The sequence below is a fragment of the Lycorma delicatula genome, chromosome 6 (genome assembly GCF_047948215.1).
Source record: "Lycorma delicatula isolate Av1 chromosome 6, ASM4794821v1, whole genome shotgun sequence".
Taxonomy (NCBI): domain Eukaryota; kingdom Metazoa; phylum Arthropoda; class Insecta; order Hemiptera; family Fulgoridae; genus Lycorma; species Lycorma delicatula.
This window is the reverse complement of record NC_134460.1, coordinates 148,502,584-148,519,476: the sequence shown is the minus strand read 5'-3', so window position 1 is coordinate 148,519,476 and position 16,893 is coordinate 148,502,584. Positions and strand designations below refer to the sequence as shown.

The 16,893-nt window shown below is 29.2% G+C and overlaps 1 protein-coding gene across 1 annotated transcript in view; it reads right to left on the bottom strand.

The window, feature by feature from the left end:
- LOC142326956 (mediator of RNA polymerase II transcription subunit 23-like) overlaps window positions 1-11,767 on the bottom strand; it is a 197,537-nt gene extending 185,770 nt beyond the window's left edge. The window contains exons 1-3 of the mRNA XM_075369688.1: window positions 11,732-11,767; window positions 1,819-2,031; window positions 1,362-1,484 (exon numbers count right to left, since the gene is read on the bottom strand). Of these exons, the coding sequence (XP_075225803.1) occupies window positions 1,362-1,484; window positions 1,819-2,031; window positions 11,732-11,767 (372 nt within the window). The remainder of the gene's footprint in view (window positions 1-1,361; window positions 1,485-1,818; window positions 2,032-11,731) is intronic.
- Window positions 11,768-16,893: the final 5,126 nt, after the last annotated feature.

Genomic DNA, 16,893 nt, shown 5'->3' with positions numbered 1-16,893 from the left:
TAAATAATGTTAAGGTAAGTAAATTAAAATATCAGATATAAAAAATAACTATAAAAGAATTCACAATTCAATAGTATTAATGAAAATTATTTGAGCACATATTTATGTAAATGTTAAATAGAGATGGCAAAAATTCTGTTTTTTTTTTTAATTTTTAATTAGTATTATTTAAAAATTCATTAAGAAAGTAATATTGTTCTTATAAAAGAAAATCTTTTAATAGTACTTAAAATAAATTGGTAGGTAGATTTTTTTAACATTAGGTAATTTATTAAAAATGGCAAGAAAAGCACAATAAACTCCTTTCTCGTAAGCCAGAGTATTGTGTTGTTGAGTTACATGAAATCACATCTCTTGTTCTGATTTAATGGAGGTGGATATTGTTACTTTTTAAGAGTAAGTGACTATTCTTTTTATTAAAGATTGCACATTCATAAGTACAAATACATTGATAAAGTTAAGAAGCTTAATTTTCTAAATGCTGGTCTACGTGATTCATTATTATGGATGCATACCATCAATTTAACAGCCCATTTTTATATCTTGTAAACACATTTTGACTTTCTAACAGATCCTCAAGAGATGATTTTATATTTCAGATAGGATTATACTTAAGCATAATAAATACTTATAAATTTGATTTTAACACAAACCTTGGTTTGGTTTATTATTAAAAAAATTAATGATAATTCTCTCCATATGAAACAATGTTATGTCTACCTGCGAAGAAGAATGTAAGTTTTAACCTATTTAAAGTTAGCTGCTACAATCCTCTTGAATAATTTTCTGAACAGTTAACATAGGAATTTACACATCCTATTAAATAGTTATCTTCAGATATATAATCAAAGTTTTTAAAATGTAAAATTTACAAAGCTTTAATCTTTTTTTATTAAAGCAGTACCATCTTTAGATAGATAGCTAAAAAACTACTAAAAGTTAGACTGCTATCATCTTTCAATAGTCCAGCCTCTCTATAGTTATCTATTATTGTAGCATGTAACAGCTACACTTTCTTTTCAAAACTAATCCAACAATTACAGATTTTCATGATTTTTAGACAGTATATTCATTTTTTTAAGCATGTAGAAAATAAGTCACTATAATATTTTTTGTAGTCCACTTCTTTTGGACGGTCGTTCATATCTCAAAGTTCTAAACTCAATTCTAAAATTCTGACCTACCTCACTTCCTTTATTTTTTTAAAGTTTCACGATTGTGGGAAAATTTGACAACTATGAACTACATGAATTTATATTTTTATTTAATTTGCATAATAAATATATGCAATACATGTTACATTATCCACTCAAATTATATTAGAGTGGTTTAATCATTTGTAATATATAAAAACAATCTACCCAATGAGGCCATGTTTTATTATCAGGATATCCTTTCTGAACTTCATTCACAATAAAATAGCCAGGAAGTAAGCATGCATTTCTATTAAATATATATTCAATGACATTTTCTAATGCCTTCAACTGAGGTAATATTGAGGTAATATTGTTTAAGGCATTTAAAAAAAAATGATGTTAATGGTATCTATAACTAAAATCTGTATCTGTAATAATAATCTGTAATCTGTAATCTGTAATCTGTAATAATTTTCTGAACAGTTAACATAGGAATTTACACATCCTATTAAATAGTTATCTTCAGATATATAATCAAAGTTTTTAAAATGTAAAATTTACAAAGCTTTAATCTTTTTTTATTAAAGCATGGTTATCTCTAACTAAAAAAACATCAAACTAATTACCATAGTTTACATTTTGTATTTCAAACTCACCTTGGTTGAAGTGTGTTACTGGACACCAAGCTTTCCAACAAACTGAACAAAAGTTGTAGTCTACTATGATTCTTCATAGTACCGGCCATCGTCAGAAACTGTTTAACACCAGGTTCTTGTTGTTCAGGAGAGAGTTCATTTAGCGCAGACTGTAATTCTTGTAACACTGTCTGAATTTTATCAGTTTCCGGGCGATGAACAAGGAAACAACTAAATGCCTCCTCAATAGCTTCAACCCTCTAAAATGAACATTTAAAATCAAGTATTTAATAATAATGTATTAAAAAAGGAAGTATTATGCTTACTGTAATATTAAATTCTATTATATTATTTAAAGATATAATGTAAAACAAAGTATTAAATATCATTAATTACTATTAATTATGTAGAATATAAATGTGAGTGACAATTGTGAATAAATGTAAGAGGTGGAAAAAAATTCATTAAGTTTCTGTCAGCTGATAAATTGTTACCAAAGTGATACACTAAGGTTGCCAGTTGACCAGCATACAAGAACATCATAAATCATGCACATGCAATCAAACAGTATTAGATATCTGTCAAAAGTCAACACTATTTACTATGTGTAGTGTAAATAGTAAGAATGTGTTACAACTAAATAAAACGCCTAAAATCAGTAACTGAATCCCTTTCCCTAACATAATCTACTTCTATTTTCTAACATTGTACTGTGTGATTTGGTAGCTTCATATCTCTGCCAACTCGGTCATTTTCTCAGATCATACAATATTTCTAAAATAAACAACTTAAATTTGGTAATACATATTTGAACTACTTTATCACAATCTAATAATTAAATTAAACATTTTTTCATGTTACCTACTTTTAATTTCACAATATATGTTGAAAATAATATCCTTTGACCTGGATGCAAGGTTTTATCTATTTCATGGCATTTGCAACAATTACAATTAAAATCTCACTTTTAATGTGAGTTTTCCATTCATCAAATCTGTAGCTTTTCTATTCTTGTTTAGGAAAGTGCTGTTCTAAAAAACTATAATTTTTTTAAGATCTCCAAAGACAGCAAAATGTATATAATCTAAATGTATAGTCTAGATATAATAAAGACCACAAATTTTTTGGCATCGAATGATAAAAAAACGTTCTTTCAACATAACATATTTAAAAATATAAGTAAATATTTTATTTTGATTGTTACATAATAATATATTATATAGATATCATGAATGGGTAGATACACTACTATATGGATAAAAAAAATTTAACTGCCCCAGTATTTGCCTGGATGGACCAAGGGAACAATGAAAAAAAAACGCACAAAATAAAATATAATCCAGGATTTAATGAAAATTAACACATCCTTATATTGTAGGTATTGAACAGGATGCAAAAAATTCAGGGGTTTTAAATTGCACTATTTAAAAATTTGATGGAGAAACATTGCTTCTGTAAAAATACTTTTTTTAATTATATTTGCAATAAATTGTCATGAAGATCTTTTAATTGGTTTGGTATTTATAAAAAATTGCAACTTTATATAAAATAAGGATCTTTGTCATAAGCTGAAATATTGTGTTGAGTTATACAAAAACAGTTCTGTTGTCAAATTTGATAGATTTGGGAATTATTATTTTTTAAGAATAAGGTGTTTATTCTTTACAGCAAAGATTGAGATTCATATATATAAATAACCTGGATAAGTTAACATGTTCAATTTTCAGTTTACATGATGCATGATTATGGATACACAAAAATGATGTGAAAGTCCATTTTTATATTTTGTAAACACATTCTTCACTTTTTGAGAAAGCCAAAGATATTAAGACTTCAGACAAGAATTTATGTAAGCATAAGAACATTGCAATTATAATATTAACTTAAGCTTATACTTATTATACTTATTATAAAAAAGATAAGTTTAGCATTTTATTAAGGCGCTTCAAGACAAAGAGTATGATTTGAAGCGAGTTTATCTCAAGTGAATTTGATCATCTCAAGAGAATCTGTCATTTAACAAAACACTCAGAAATCTTTCATTATGGACAAAAGAAACATTACCATTATCATTAATGAGAGTTCTAACCATTGAATAACAATGTTGTCTCCTTGGCAAGCAGAATGCAACAGTTTTATTCACATTTGAAGTTAGATGGTTACAATCTATTCAGTCAATAAATTTTTGAAATGCTAACATAAATTTTTGAGTCCTTTAAAATAATTACCTTCACATATAGATACAGATATGTCATCAGCGAAGAGGATAACAATGAATAACTCAAGAATTTTAGGCAGGACATTAATAAAAAATAAGCAATGCAAGAAATCAAGAACACTTCCCAGTTTTCTTATCTTGAAGTGAGGATCTACATTTTACTTTGTATTGTTATTAAAAGATGAAACTTTAACTGTCTGTTTAATATTGGTAAGGCAATTGGTTGAAATTATAACTTTAACTAATAGTAAACAGCTCTTCCAATGCCACAGATACATAGTTTTTCATTAGTAAAAAGTGTGAAACTAATTCAAATGCTTTACTGAAAACTCAAAAAATTTTAAATGGAATATTTTTGCTATCTATGCAACATAAAATATCTTCTAAAAATGGGAAATGGCTGTGCCAGTACAGAAGTTTTTCCTAAAAATCTGCTGAAACTTTGACGGATAGTGCCACTTTCCTGAAACTAACATTTTCATTTGTTTTCCTCAAACAGCGAACAAAATTGCTGGATTAATTTCTACGATTAATTTCATCATTTACAATCTGATAAAATAACACAAAAGATCGATCAATTCCCTACAGCAAGAAATTGCACAGCAAACATCAATTTTATGCACATATAATGACTACTTAGGATAAATGTGGATATAGTAAGAATTAGTGAGGTTCGGTGGGAAGAGGAAGGCGACTTTTGGTCAGGTGATTTTAGGGTAATTAACTCAGCGTCAAATAATGGGTAGGCAGGAGAAGGTTTCGTGATGAACAAGAAGATAGGGAGGAGAGTGGAGTATTTCAAGACGCATAGCGATAGAATCGTTGTAATAAGGATAAAATCAAAACCTAAACCGACAACGATTGTTAATGTATATATGCCTACAAGCGCCCATGATGATGATGAGGTAGAGTGTGTATACGAAGAGATTGATGAAGCAATTAAACACGTAAAAGGAGATGAAAATTTAATAATAGTTGGAGATTGGAATGCAAGCATTGGAAAAGGCAAGGAAGGAAATATAGTGGGTGAATACGGGCTGGGCAAAAGGAATGAAAGAGGGGACCGACTTATAGAGTTTTGCACGAAGTATAATTTAGTAATTGCCAACACCCAATTTAAAAATCATAATAGAAGAATTTTGTATTAATGTTGTATTCTTTCGTAATTAAGATAGATCTGTTACAGAAATACGTTATTAGAGTTAATTTTTACACTTGTAACTTAAAGAGATCTTTGTAAATTTGGCATGAAATCCTACGTCCCGATTCAAATCCCAGCTAGGCATGGCATTTTCACACGCTATTTGTCATTTATCTCATCTTCTGAAGAAATACCTTACGGTGGTCCCGGAGATAAAAAAAAAACATTTTATTACCGGCGTAAAACAACACCAAATTTAAACACCCAACTTAAATGCCAACACCTAATTTAAAAATCATAATAGAAGAATATACACTTGGAAAAAGCCAGGCGATACTGCAAGGTATCAGATAGATTATATCATGGTTAAGCAAAGATTTAGAAATCAAATCGTTGACTGCAAAACTTACCCTGGAGCAGACATTGATAGCGACCATAATTTATAGCGGTCATAATGAAATGTAGATTGGGGTTTAAAAACCTGAAGAAAAGGTGTCAGATGAATCAGTGGAATTTAGAGAAGCTTGAGGAAGAGGAGGTAAAGAAGATTTTTGAGGAGGACATCGCAAGAGGTCTGAGTAAAAAACATAAGGTAGAAAATGTAGAAGAAGAATGGGAGAATGTTAAAAAGGAAATTCTTAAATCAGCAGAAGCAAACTTAGGCGGAATAAAGAGAACTGGTAGAAAACCTTGGGTTTCAGACGATATATTGCAGCTGATGGATGAACGTAGAAAATATAAGAATGCTAGTGATGAAGAAAGTAAAAGGAACTATCGGCAATTAAGAAATGCTATAAACAGGAAGTGCAAATTAGCGAAAGAAGAGTGGATTAAAGAAACTGTTCAGAAGTGGAAAGAGAAATGAACATTGTTAAAATAGACAGAGCATACAGGAAAGTTAAGGAAAATTTTGAGATACATAAATTAAAATCTAATAATGTGTTAAACAAAGATGGTACACCAATATATAATGCGAAAGGTAAAGTCGATAGATGGGTGGAATATATTGAAGAGTTATACAGAGGAAATGAATTAGAAAATGGTGTAATAGAGGAAGAAGAGGAAGTTGTGGAGGATGATATGGGAGAAACAATACTGAGATCTGAATTTAATAGAGCATTAAAAGATTTAAATGGCAGAAAGGCTCCTGGAATAGACAGAATACCTGTAGAATTACTCCGCAGTGCAGGTGAGGAAGCGATTGATAGATTATACAAACTGGTGTGTAATATTTATGAAAATGGGGAATTTCCATCAGACTTCAAAAAAGTGTTATAGTCATGATACCAAAGAAAGCAGGGGCAGATAAAAGTGAAGAATACAGAACAATTAGTTTAACTAGTCATGCATCAAAAATCTTAACTAGAATTCTATACAGAAGAATTAAGAGGAGAGTGGAAGAAGTGTTTGGAGAAGTCAAATTTGGTTTCAGGAAAAGTATAGGGACAAGGGAAGCAATTTCAGGCCTCTATTAATAGTAGAAGGAAGATTAAAGAAAAACAAACCAACATACTTGGCGTTTATAGACCTAGAAAAGGCATTTGATAACATAGACTAAAATAAAATGTTCAGCATTTTTAAAAAAATTAGGGTTCAAATACAGTGATAGTAGAACAATTGCTAACATGTACAGGAACCAAACAGCAACAGTAATAATTGAAGAACATAACAAAGCAGCCGTAATAAGGAAGGTAGTCAGACAAGGATGTTCCCTATCTCCGTTACTTTTTAATCTTTACATGGAACTAGCAGTTAATGATGTTAAAGAACAATTTAGATTCGGAGTAACAGTACAAGGCGAAAAGATAAAGATGCTACGATTTGCCGATGATATAGTAATTCTAGCCGAGAGTAAAATTCTTGCCGATGATATAGTAATTCTAGCCGAGAGTAAAAAGGATTTAGAAGAAACAATGAACGGCATAGATGAAGTCCTACGCAAGAACTATCGCATGAAAATAAACAAGAACAAAACAAAAGTAATGAAATGTAGTAGAAATAACAAAGATGGACCGCTGAATGTGAAAATAGGAGGAGAAAAGATTATGGAGGTAGAAGAATTTTGTTATTTGCGAAGTAGAATTACTAAAGATGGACGAAGCAGGAGCGATATAAAATGCCAAATAGCACAAGCTAAACGAGGCTTCAGTAAGAAATATAATTTGTTTACATCAAAAATTAATTTAAATGTCAGGAAAAGATTTTTGAAAGTGTATGTTTGGAGTGTCGCTTTATATGGAAGTGAAACTTGGACAATCAGAGTATCTGAGAAGAAAAGATTAGAAGCTTTTGAAATGTGGTGCTATAGGAGAATGTTAAAAATCAGATGGGTGGATAAAGTGACAAATGAAGAGGTATTTCGGCAAATAGATGAAGAAAGAAGCATTTGGAAAAATATAATTAAAAGAAGAGACAGACTTATAGGCCACATACTAAGGCATCCTGGAATAGTCGCTTTAATATTGGAAGGACAGGTAGAAGGAAAAAATTGTGTAGGCAGGCCACGTTTGGAATATGTAAAACAAATTGTTAGGGATGTAGGATGTAGAAGGTATACTGAAATGAAACGACTAGCACTAGATAGGGAATCTTGGAGAACTGCATCAAACCAGTCAAATGACTGAAGACAAAAAAAAAATGAATGTTTGAATTAGAATTCAAACATTCATAAAATGAATATATTAAAAGTGTATAAGAAAAAGCAATGATAAACAGCTCATGAAATGAAAATTTAAAAAGAATATATTCAAAAACAATAAAAATCCAAAACTATAAGTACATTTTGAATACATCAAAAATTATCTCCAATACATATAGACCTATTAGCAAAGGTAGATTTAAATAAAATGGAAGTTAACAAATAAAAAGTAAAAATTAATTACTATGATATAATAGTAAATTGATTATAAAAATCCAAATTTACAAAACACAAATGAGTATTTTATCCCCATTTGCAAAAATAAATTACCATAAATGGATAATGTTAAAAAAAAAAACAGTTTACTAATCAATCCTTAATTTGACAAATTTAAGAATTTAAAATGAATTACTTTCTTGTACAAATTAGAATTGTTAAGTCTTTCAATTTTATCATTATTTATAACTTTATAAAAAAAAAACCCAGCATATATGAGAAACTAAAAATGAGAACATGCATCTTGATAAAAGGAAAAAAATAGTCTCGTTATGAAAAGGAAGCACACAGAACACTTATTTTGTTTGCACTAACAATTTTTTTAGAATAATTTTCTTCCCAAACTTTTATACTAATTTTCTTGAATTTTTTATGAAAATCCTTTGATTATTAAAATGAAATTTGCTTTGTTTTTGCCTATGACCGTTGGTGATGAAAAAACTGTGCAATTTTTATTTAATAACTTTTTTTATAAAATGTTTCATGATCCTAATGACAATTTTCAGTAACTTTAGTCACTGATGATAGTTGAAAAATTGAAAATGTTTTGAAGTTAAGTTATTCACTGAATTTGCTCATAAGGGTAACTGAAAACATTTTGAAGTCATTTAAAGCAATGCATTTGTAAAATTTTGTTTGCTTTATTATTTCAAAAATTAATAATTTTAAATATTAGAGTAACAACAGGATATTTTTCAAAATAAAAATCTTCAAATAATTTATACAGACAATGTAATTTGTCATTTAAAAAGTCTACTTTCATAAACTAGAAAAAACATATACCACCAGAGGCATTTAAACACCTCTACAAAACAAAAAACAAATCAACAATTTTAATGTTATGTAGTTTTATGAAAAATTTAGACGTGAATAAAAACGATTAAACTGGGAACTGTTTTCTTTTATTATAATTCTTTTATTATAATATATAAATCTAATGACCTAAGGTAACAAAGTAACTTTAAACATTATATTCAAATATTTTGTTAGGACTGATTCTTTTTTTGGAAGTATTGTATTATATTAATTTCAAAAAAGAAAAAACTGTAAACACTGTTCTTAATGTTATGGGTGGTTAGTACGATTTGCTTACATGAGCAACATAAAGTAAATAAAAACATGATCACAATGTTCAGAAATATATATATATATATATATATATATTTTCCTTTGTTCCAAAGAAAACGAGTTGATCCAGCAGCTTAGTACCACTCAAGACTAACTACCTTCAGCAAGTAGACTACCATATTATTAAACTATTTTGTAATTAAACAATAACAATAGAACAAAACAAGAAAAATTATATGTATGTAAATAAAGCGTTACTACATTAACACTGCGGCTTCGATCATTAAATAACACTTAAGATGTATAACTATTTTTACTATAATTAAATGCAAATAGCAAAATTAATATCTAAAATAATTTTCTACAAAAATGAAATTAAATACTACCAATATATCATTAACGATATTAGTTATTTGAACTTCGGCTCCCATTTTGAATTAATAGCTGATTTAGCTAACAAAATATACTAACATTGTACAAATTAGGTTAAGTTTACACCGTTAAATGTAAGCAACTAATCCTACACACCAATTCAAACAACAACACCTTCTAGCGGCCGTAATAATATTGTCAACAGTATGTGTCAATGAAATATAATAAACTTCAAAAAATAATAACAGACTTAAAGGTAAAAAAATATTTATTTTTTTCAATTCTTCTCTAATTTTGACTTTTTGGAGTAAATGCACAATTAAAAACAATTATACTATCCCTTGATTTGACGCCAACTTTAAAAAAATTGACTTTTAAAGAATAATTGAAAAAATGTATCTTGCGATTTTATTTTATAATGACTATTTTATTTCAATTTCTTAATTTATACTTCTATTTCAAATACGAAATGGTCTATAAAAAACGGAGCTCTTTTGGAAAAATGAGGTCACTATATTTGAAATGGAAAGGTGAGAATATTTTTTCAATAAGTTTACCTACTAATATTCTTGAATTTTCACATTAAATACTTTAATTAAAAGATCAACTTCAAAGTATATATTATTACTCTACAACTATCCGGTCAAGATTCGCTTTGCTCGTCCACCGTTTAGCCAGCGGGCGGTATATATATATATATTGAGTCCACTATAGATATATAGGGGAGAGGATTCTGGTAAACTTCATAAACGTATTTTTCACATTAAAATAATGAAAAAAGTTCCAAGTTACGGCTAACGAAAGATTTCTTTGAAAATAACTTTGTTAATTGGCAACAAACAAATAAAACTTGTATTTTAAATTGATAACAAATTTAATTCTGAAAAAATTGGTGTAAATTATCTATAAACATCCTGCAACAGCAATTTAGTTTTATGTGAAACATAACAGAAAAATTACGCTAATATGTATTTGTCTGCCTGTAGTATTATGTATTAGTTTTTAATTATTGGTGCACTAATTCCCCACTAGGGATGTTGCAATGCTGTACAATATTAGTGTGCTCTACAAATAAAATTTTCAAACTGTTGTGGTTGTGATTCAGAATATTTCTTCAGTGTGCTGTATTTGTTATTGAAAAATTAATTCAGTATAAAATTTTATTTCATTTGTTAAGTATGCATTTGTGTTTATTAATGTGTATTTAACTAATTCATTTGCACTGATTTTAAAAGCTATTGACAATAATTATTAAGTTATTTGTTCTGTTGTAAAAGAGAAATGCCATTTAAGTTTACAAATTAGGAATATGCCGACATTCATTTCATCTATAGTTTTTGTAATGGCAATCCTACATGAGCTGTTGAAAAGTATCATTGGAGATTTTCTGATCAAAATATTCCCAACTGACAAGTTTTTGTAGATACTTACCAGCACCTTAGGGAAAGTGGAATATTTAATGTAGCATTTGAATGGGAAACAAATGTGAATGAGCAGATTTTACACATGACAAAGTGAAGTACAACTACTAGTATGTGGATTATCTGCACGTTTTGCAACGCAACAGTATATGGCAGACATTACACAATGAAGGTCTTTCTAGCCATATCATCCTCAAACAGTTCAATGTCTTGAAGAAGGTGATTACAATCTGTGGCTGAATTATTATCAGTGGTTATTACAAAACTATGTGCATCCATTGCTGATATTATTTACAGATGAAGCAACATTTACGTGAGGTGGAATAAACAATACTTGAAACAAACATTTCTTTAAGAAAATCTTCATGAAACCACTGAAACTAATTTCTAGCACTGTTTTTCAATAAATGTCTGATGTGGAATAATAGGTAATGTTTATTGGACCTCACATTTTTAACGGTAGACTCACAAGTAATGGTAACCTGAACTTTTTTCAAAAAGAGCTGTCAGTACATTTAGAGGATGTTCCACTTAGTGGATTTCCAACACGATGGTGCACCAGCCCATTTTTATGGTTCTATTATTCATTTTCTGAACTAAACATTTTCTAACCACTGGGTTGGTCAAGGTTGACCTGAATTATGGCCAGCTAAATCATTTGATATGAATCCCTTGGATTTCTTTTTGTGGGGATATATGGAAATCTTTAGTGTATGCACAAAAATCAGAAAATGGAAATGAACTCTTACAAAGAATCACATGGAACATTGAAGAAATCAAAAACAACCCAAGGATGCTAGAAAATGCTATCTCATCTGTAACTCACCATGCTGAGATATGTTTTCAGGTTGATGGCTGACATTTTGAACAGTTGGACGCTATTTCAGGCTCCTTACACAAGTTTCTTATCTCTCTGTTTTCCTAATCCATCATAAAGGAAATTTTTACGATTTACAATTTTAATTATTAGTTTTCTAAACGAAGTTCTAATAAAGATTTTTCAAAAACTATATTTTTTTATTTATTTAGTTTTAATGAATTTTCATTAATATATATGTTTCTTCCTGAAACTTCTTGAAAATAGAATAAAGGAACTTTTGACTTAAAAATATAAAATAGAAAAAGTGGCTGTAGCCCAGAATTACCTGAAAACTAATCACCAGATTAGTTTATTAGAAATGCATGTAATGAACAGGAATTAAATCGACTTAATACTTAATACTTAATCAACAGTGATTAGAACTTCATTGTAAGATTCTACTATAATTATTCTTTAAATTATTAAATTTAATAAATATTATTCTGTGAAAATAATATCAGATGAGTAATTTTTCTCATGGGCGGGAATATCTCTTTCACTGGTTTAGTATAATGGTGTCTATTTTTCTTGAGATAACTATTATCTATTCAAACTATATAAGAGGCGTGCATTAAGTCGTGATAGACAGATGAATCGGAAGTTCAGATGGTTAAATATTTTAAGCTGTATATACATTTTTTATCACGCTGCCTCAAGCGACACACTTACTTTATAATGTGTTTTGGTGTAACACTATTTGTTAATTAATATTTATTCTTTTCTCATTTGTTTATTTGCTTATTTATGTTTATTTATATTTCTTTCGCAGAATCTACTGATAATTGTTTAATAAACAGAATGCCCATCTAGGATTATATTTTATATTAAAAAATTGTATTAACTGTTTTTGAGCATAATTCTCCCCTTCCAGATTATTTCAATAATTGTTTAGGGTAGATCAACATATCGAATTTACTTTCTCCATGTTAATTCTTTTCCGTTGTAATTATTTTCTCCTCGTTACTTCTGACTAGTTCAATATGAATAGATAAATTACACAACAGGTATAATATAATAGGCGCTCATGAAGTTTAATGACCTATATTTTTTTATCTATGTTTCTTTAACTCAAAATTAGTAGACATGTGTGCAATCCATCGTTTCTAACAGAAAGGAGTTCATTAATTTGTCATATCATTATCTTTCATATTTTTTTTAATACTGTTGTACATGTGTCATACAAGTAACACTAGTCAGAGTTGTTTTTACTGAGAGTATTGATGTTCAATCTACAGCCTGTGATGAACAGTGTTGTATTTCTTGTAGGGCTGAATATCGCTTGTAAATGTCAAAATGGGCTTTGAAAGCTATGGAACAGTTCATTCATCAGATATTCATGATAATAACAACGAGAATCCCTTTCATTCCTAATTCTGTTTATTAAGCCTGACATGGGATGTATTATCCTTTGAGAATAGCAATGCCATTTTTTTTATTTAGTAAATCTATGACGTATAACCACTACTGTTGTGGAACTTTACATACATTAATACGTAACAGTTTTTCTGTGTCAAACCAACTGACTCTAGTTGATTCTATAAAGCAGGGCTTCTTAAACTGTGGGTCGCGACCCCCAGGGGGGTCGCGAGACTACTGAAAGGGGGTCGCAAAGATCTGATACTTTTCAATCATTATAAATAAAATTTTAAAATTAGTATACACACTACGTACAAATATAAATACAAATAAAAATCATACAAAATACTATTGTAGTTTTATTATAACTATTTTTTGAAAAAAGTGGCAATGCAAAACTGTTATGTAGGGCCTATAAATGAAAATATGGAAGTAGCATTTAAAATAATAAATACAACGCGCTCCTCGATTTTCAACTGAACGTTCGACATTGATGTCTGGCCGCCGGCGTCAGTGTTTGCAAGATAACTTAGTGATTATAAGTACCCAGACGCCGCGTCGCCTTACAGCTTACACATACAATACGGAAGCATAATCAAGCTAGGCTAGGCGAATCGGCATATTATTTTTATAAAAGAATAATAAAAAAAATTAAATGAAAGCTTCTTTTTCGGCGTCTTTGTGATACGGTGCCTTTGTGCGCTGCACACTTTGAACACGCCATGCGTCGGGGTTGATCTGATCGTAATTTGTTGTCATTGCACTGGTAAAGATTCGAGTGTAGTTATTTTTCTGTTTGTACTTCAGTTTGGACTCAGCTTTGTCTTCGTAGTGACATGTGTGTATTTACTGTGTAATTTTCAGTTGGTGTTTTTAATTATTACGTTAAAGTTCAACTACATTTTGTTTAATTATTTATTATTATTTAACCATCATGGATAAATGGCTAATTAAAATTCCAACTAATAAGTCTGCCACGCCGTCACAACCAAGTTGCAGTGCTTCAAATCCGACTTCTAGCAAAACAAAAAAAAGAAAATATGACGAATCATATTTGCAGTATGGCTTCACATGCTCTTCTCACAACAATGAAGAACAACCAGTGTGCTTAATTTGCAAAGAAGTTTTGGCTGCAGAAAGCATGAAACCGTCAAAACTGCAACGACATTTGAATACTAAACATGCAACGTTATCAAAAAAGCCAATAGAATATTTTGAGCGTCTTTTGCAAACATCAAATAAAGAAAAGAACACTTTGGAGAAGTATGTTACTTTGAATGATAAATATCTATTGGCATCGTATGAAGTTTCGTATTTGATAGCAAAAACGAAAAAGCCTTTTACTATTGGAGAGCAACTTTTACTACCTGCAGCTATAAGAATGTCTGAAATTGTTCATGGAAAACAGTATGCTGCTGAAATTAGTAAAATTCCATTATCAAATGACACTGTTTCCAAAAGAATTTCAGACATTAGCAATGATCAATTTCAACAGCTTCTTATGAGGCTTAAAGACAGCTCAAAGTTTGCAATACAACTGGACGAGTCGACAGACATTTCAAAAATGGCACAGTTGTTACTTTTTGTAAGATATATTTATGAGGGAAGCATTCATGAAGATATACTGTTTTGTCGTCCTCTGGAAGGTCATACTCGTGGAAAAGATATATATAAAAAAGTAAATGAGTTTTTTGAAAAAGAAGGATTAAATTGGAAAAATTGTGTTGGTGTGTGCACGGACGGTGCTGCAGCAATGACCGGACAAGATCTGGTTTTACAGCATTTGTTAAAGCTGGAAATGATCATATTACATTTACACATTGTATGATTCACCGAGAGGCACTTGTTAAAAAAATTGCACCAGAATTAAACACTGTGTTTTTTTGATGCAGTCAAAATCATTAACTTTATTAAAAGTCGAGCACTTAATAGTCGATTGTTTAAAAATTTGTGCATTGATATGGATTCGGATTATACAAGTTTATTGTTATATGCTGAAGTTAGGTGGCTATCAAAAGGTCGAAGTTTGAAACGATTATTAACTTTAAAAGATGAAGTTCTTATATTTCTAACAGAGCAAAATTCTAATTTGGCCGATTATTTTCAAGATAATTTATGGCTTCTCAAGCTATGCTATTTGGCAGATATTTTTGATAAAATCAATGATATGAATTTATCAATGCAGGCAGTCTGCGTTAATATGTTTATGTTAAAAAATAAACTTGAGGCCTTTGTTAAAAAAATTCTTATTTGGAAGAACAGAGTGGAAAGTGGATCGCTCGAAATGTTTCCATTTACTGACGAGTATATAATTAGTAACAATATTTCAAAAAAAGATACTCCTATAACAAAAATTATAGTTAATCATTTGAAGGATATGGAAGTTTACATGCATAGGTATTTTCCCAATGATATCGATACACAACAATGGATTTGCAATCCATTTTCAATTGAAATGGAAGAAATTAATTTTTTAAACTTAAAAGCACAAGAAGAATTTGCCGAATTAACAAGTGATTACTACCTTGCGACTTAGATTTTCTCAAGTGCCTGTGCATGAATTTTGGATAGAAATCAAATCAGAATATCCCCTACTATCGGAAATGGCAATGAACAAATTACTGCCATTTTGTACAACATATTTATGTGAATCAGCCTTTTCCACATTAACTTACATAAAATCAAAATACCGTTCAACTTTAATAAACGTTGAAAATTTATTACGATCTGCACTAACTCAAATTGAGCCTAGATTTAATTATTTGTGTAAAAATAAACAATCACATCCGTCACATTAATATTGTTTGATGTTAATAATATGTTTTTATTAAAAAAATTGTTACAAAAGTTTATTTTTTCTATTGAATATATAGATATAGTTTTATGTTTTCTTATAAAAAAATTGTTACAAAAGTTTATTTTTTCTATTGAATAAATATATATATAGTTTTATGTCATTCTATTTATTGTGTTTTATTACGACCGATATCCCATCAACGTTTCCAATTATATATATGTGAAATGAATGGGTACGTATTCTTTAATCCTTATTTTATTTACATTGTAAAATAGTGCGATATTACATCTACATCTACGGTTAATATATATTTCATTATATGGAGGAGGGGGTCGTTTAAAATTTCCTAAGCTTGAAGGGGGTCGCTATATAAAAAAGTTTAAGAAGCCCTGTCATAAATCATACTTATTTTCACAGGTTTCAGAGTTATAGCCAAATAAAATTTTAACTAATGAAATATTTGGATCTTACAAGGCTCCGACTTCATCTCCTTTTTCTGTTTTTAACTTTTTTTTTTAATTTAAATATATTGATTTATTAATAATTATTAATCTCTGATTGTTAAAAAAAAAAAATACAATAAATAATAATTCAATTATATATATATATGAAAAAATATAAGTTAAAATTTTATGTACTTTTCATTTCATGAGTATGAACTGTTATCATTTTTATTTAATAATGAAAAGATGTAGATAATTTTAAGTTTAATGTTAAATGCGACTAAATGGACATATTAAAGTTGGACAATCCAAATTTAAAAAACAATATTAATTCCCTTTACATCACCAAAATGTCTTTGTGGAAATGTTCACAGTGTTAGTCACTTGCGTCTCCGAGGTTGTCCGGGAAAAAATCCAGATGTGAATGGAGGAAATTTATTTTCAAAGACATATTACATACCACAGCTCTCTGTATGAAGTAAGAAGTTGATTTACAGTATTGTGGTAATTGTCGGATTTTTGTTTGCCGAAAA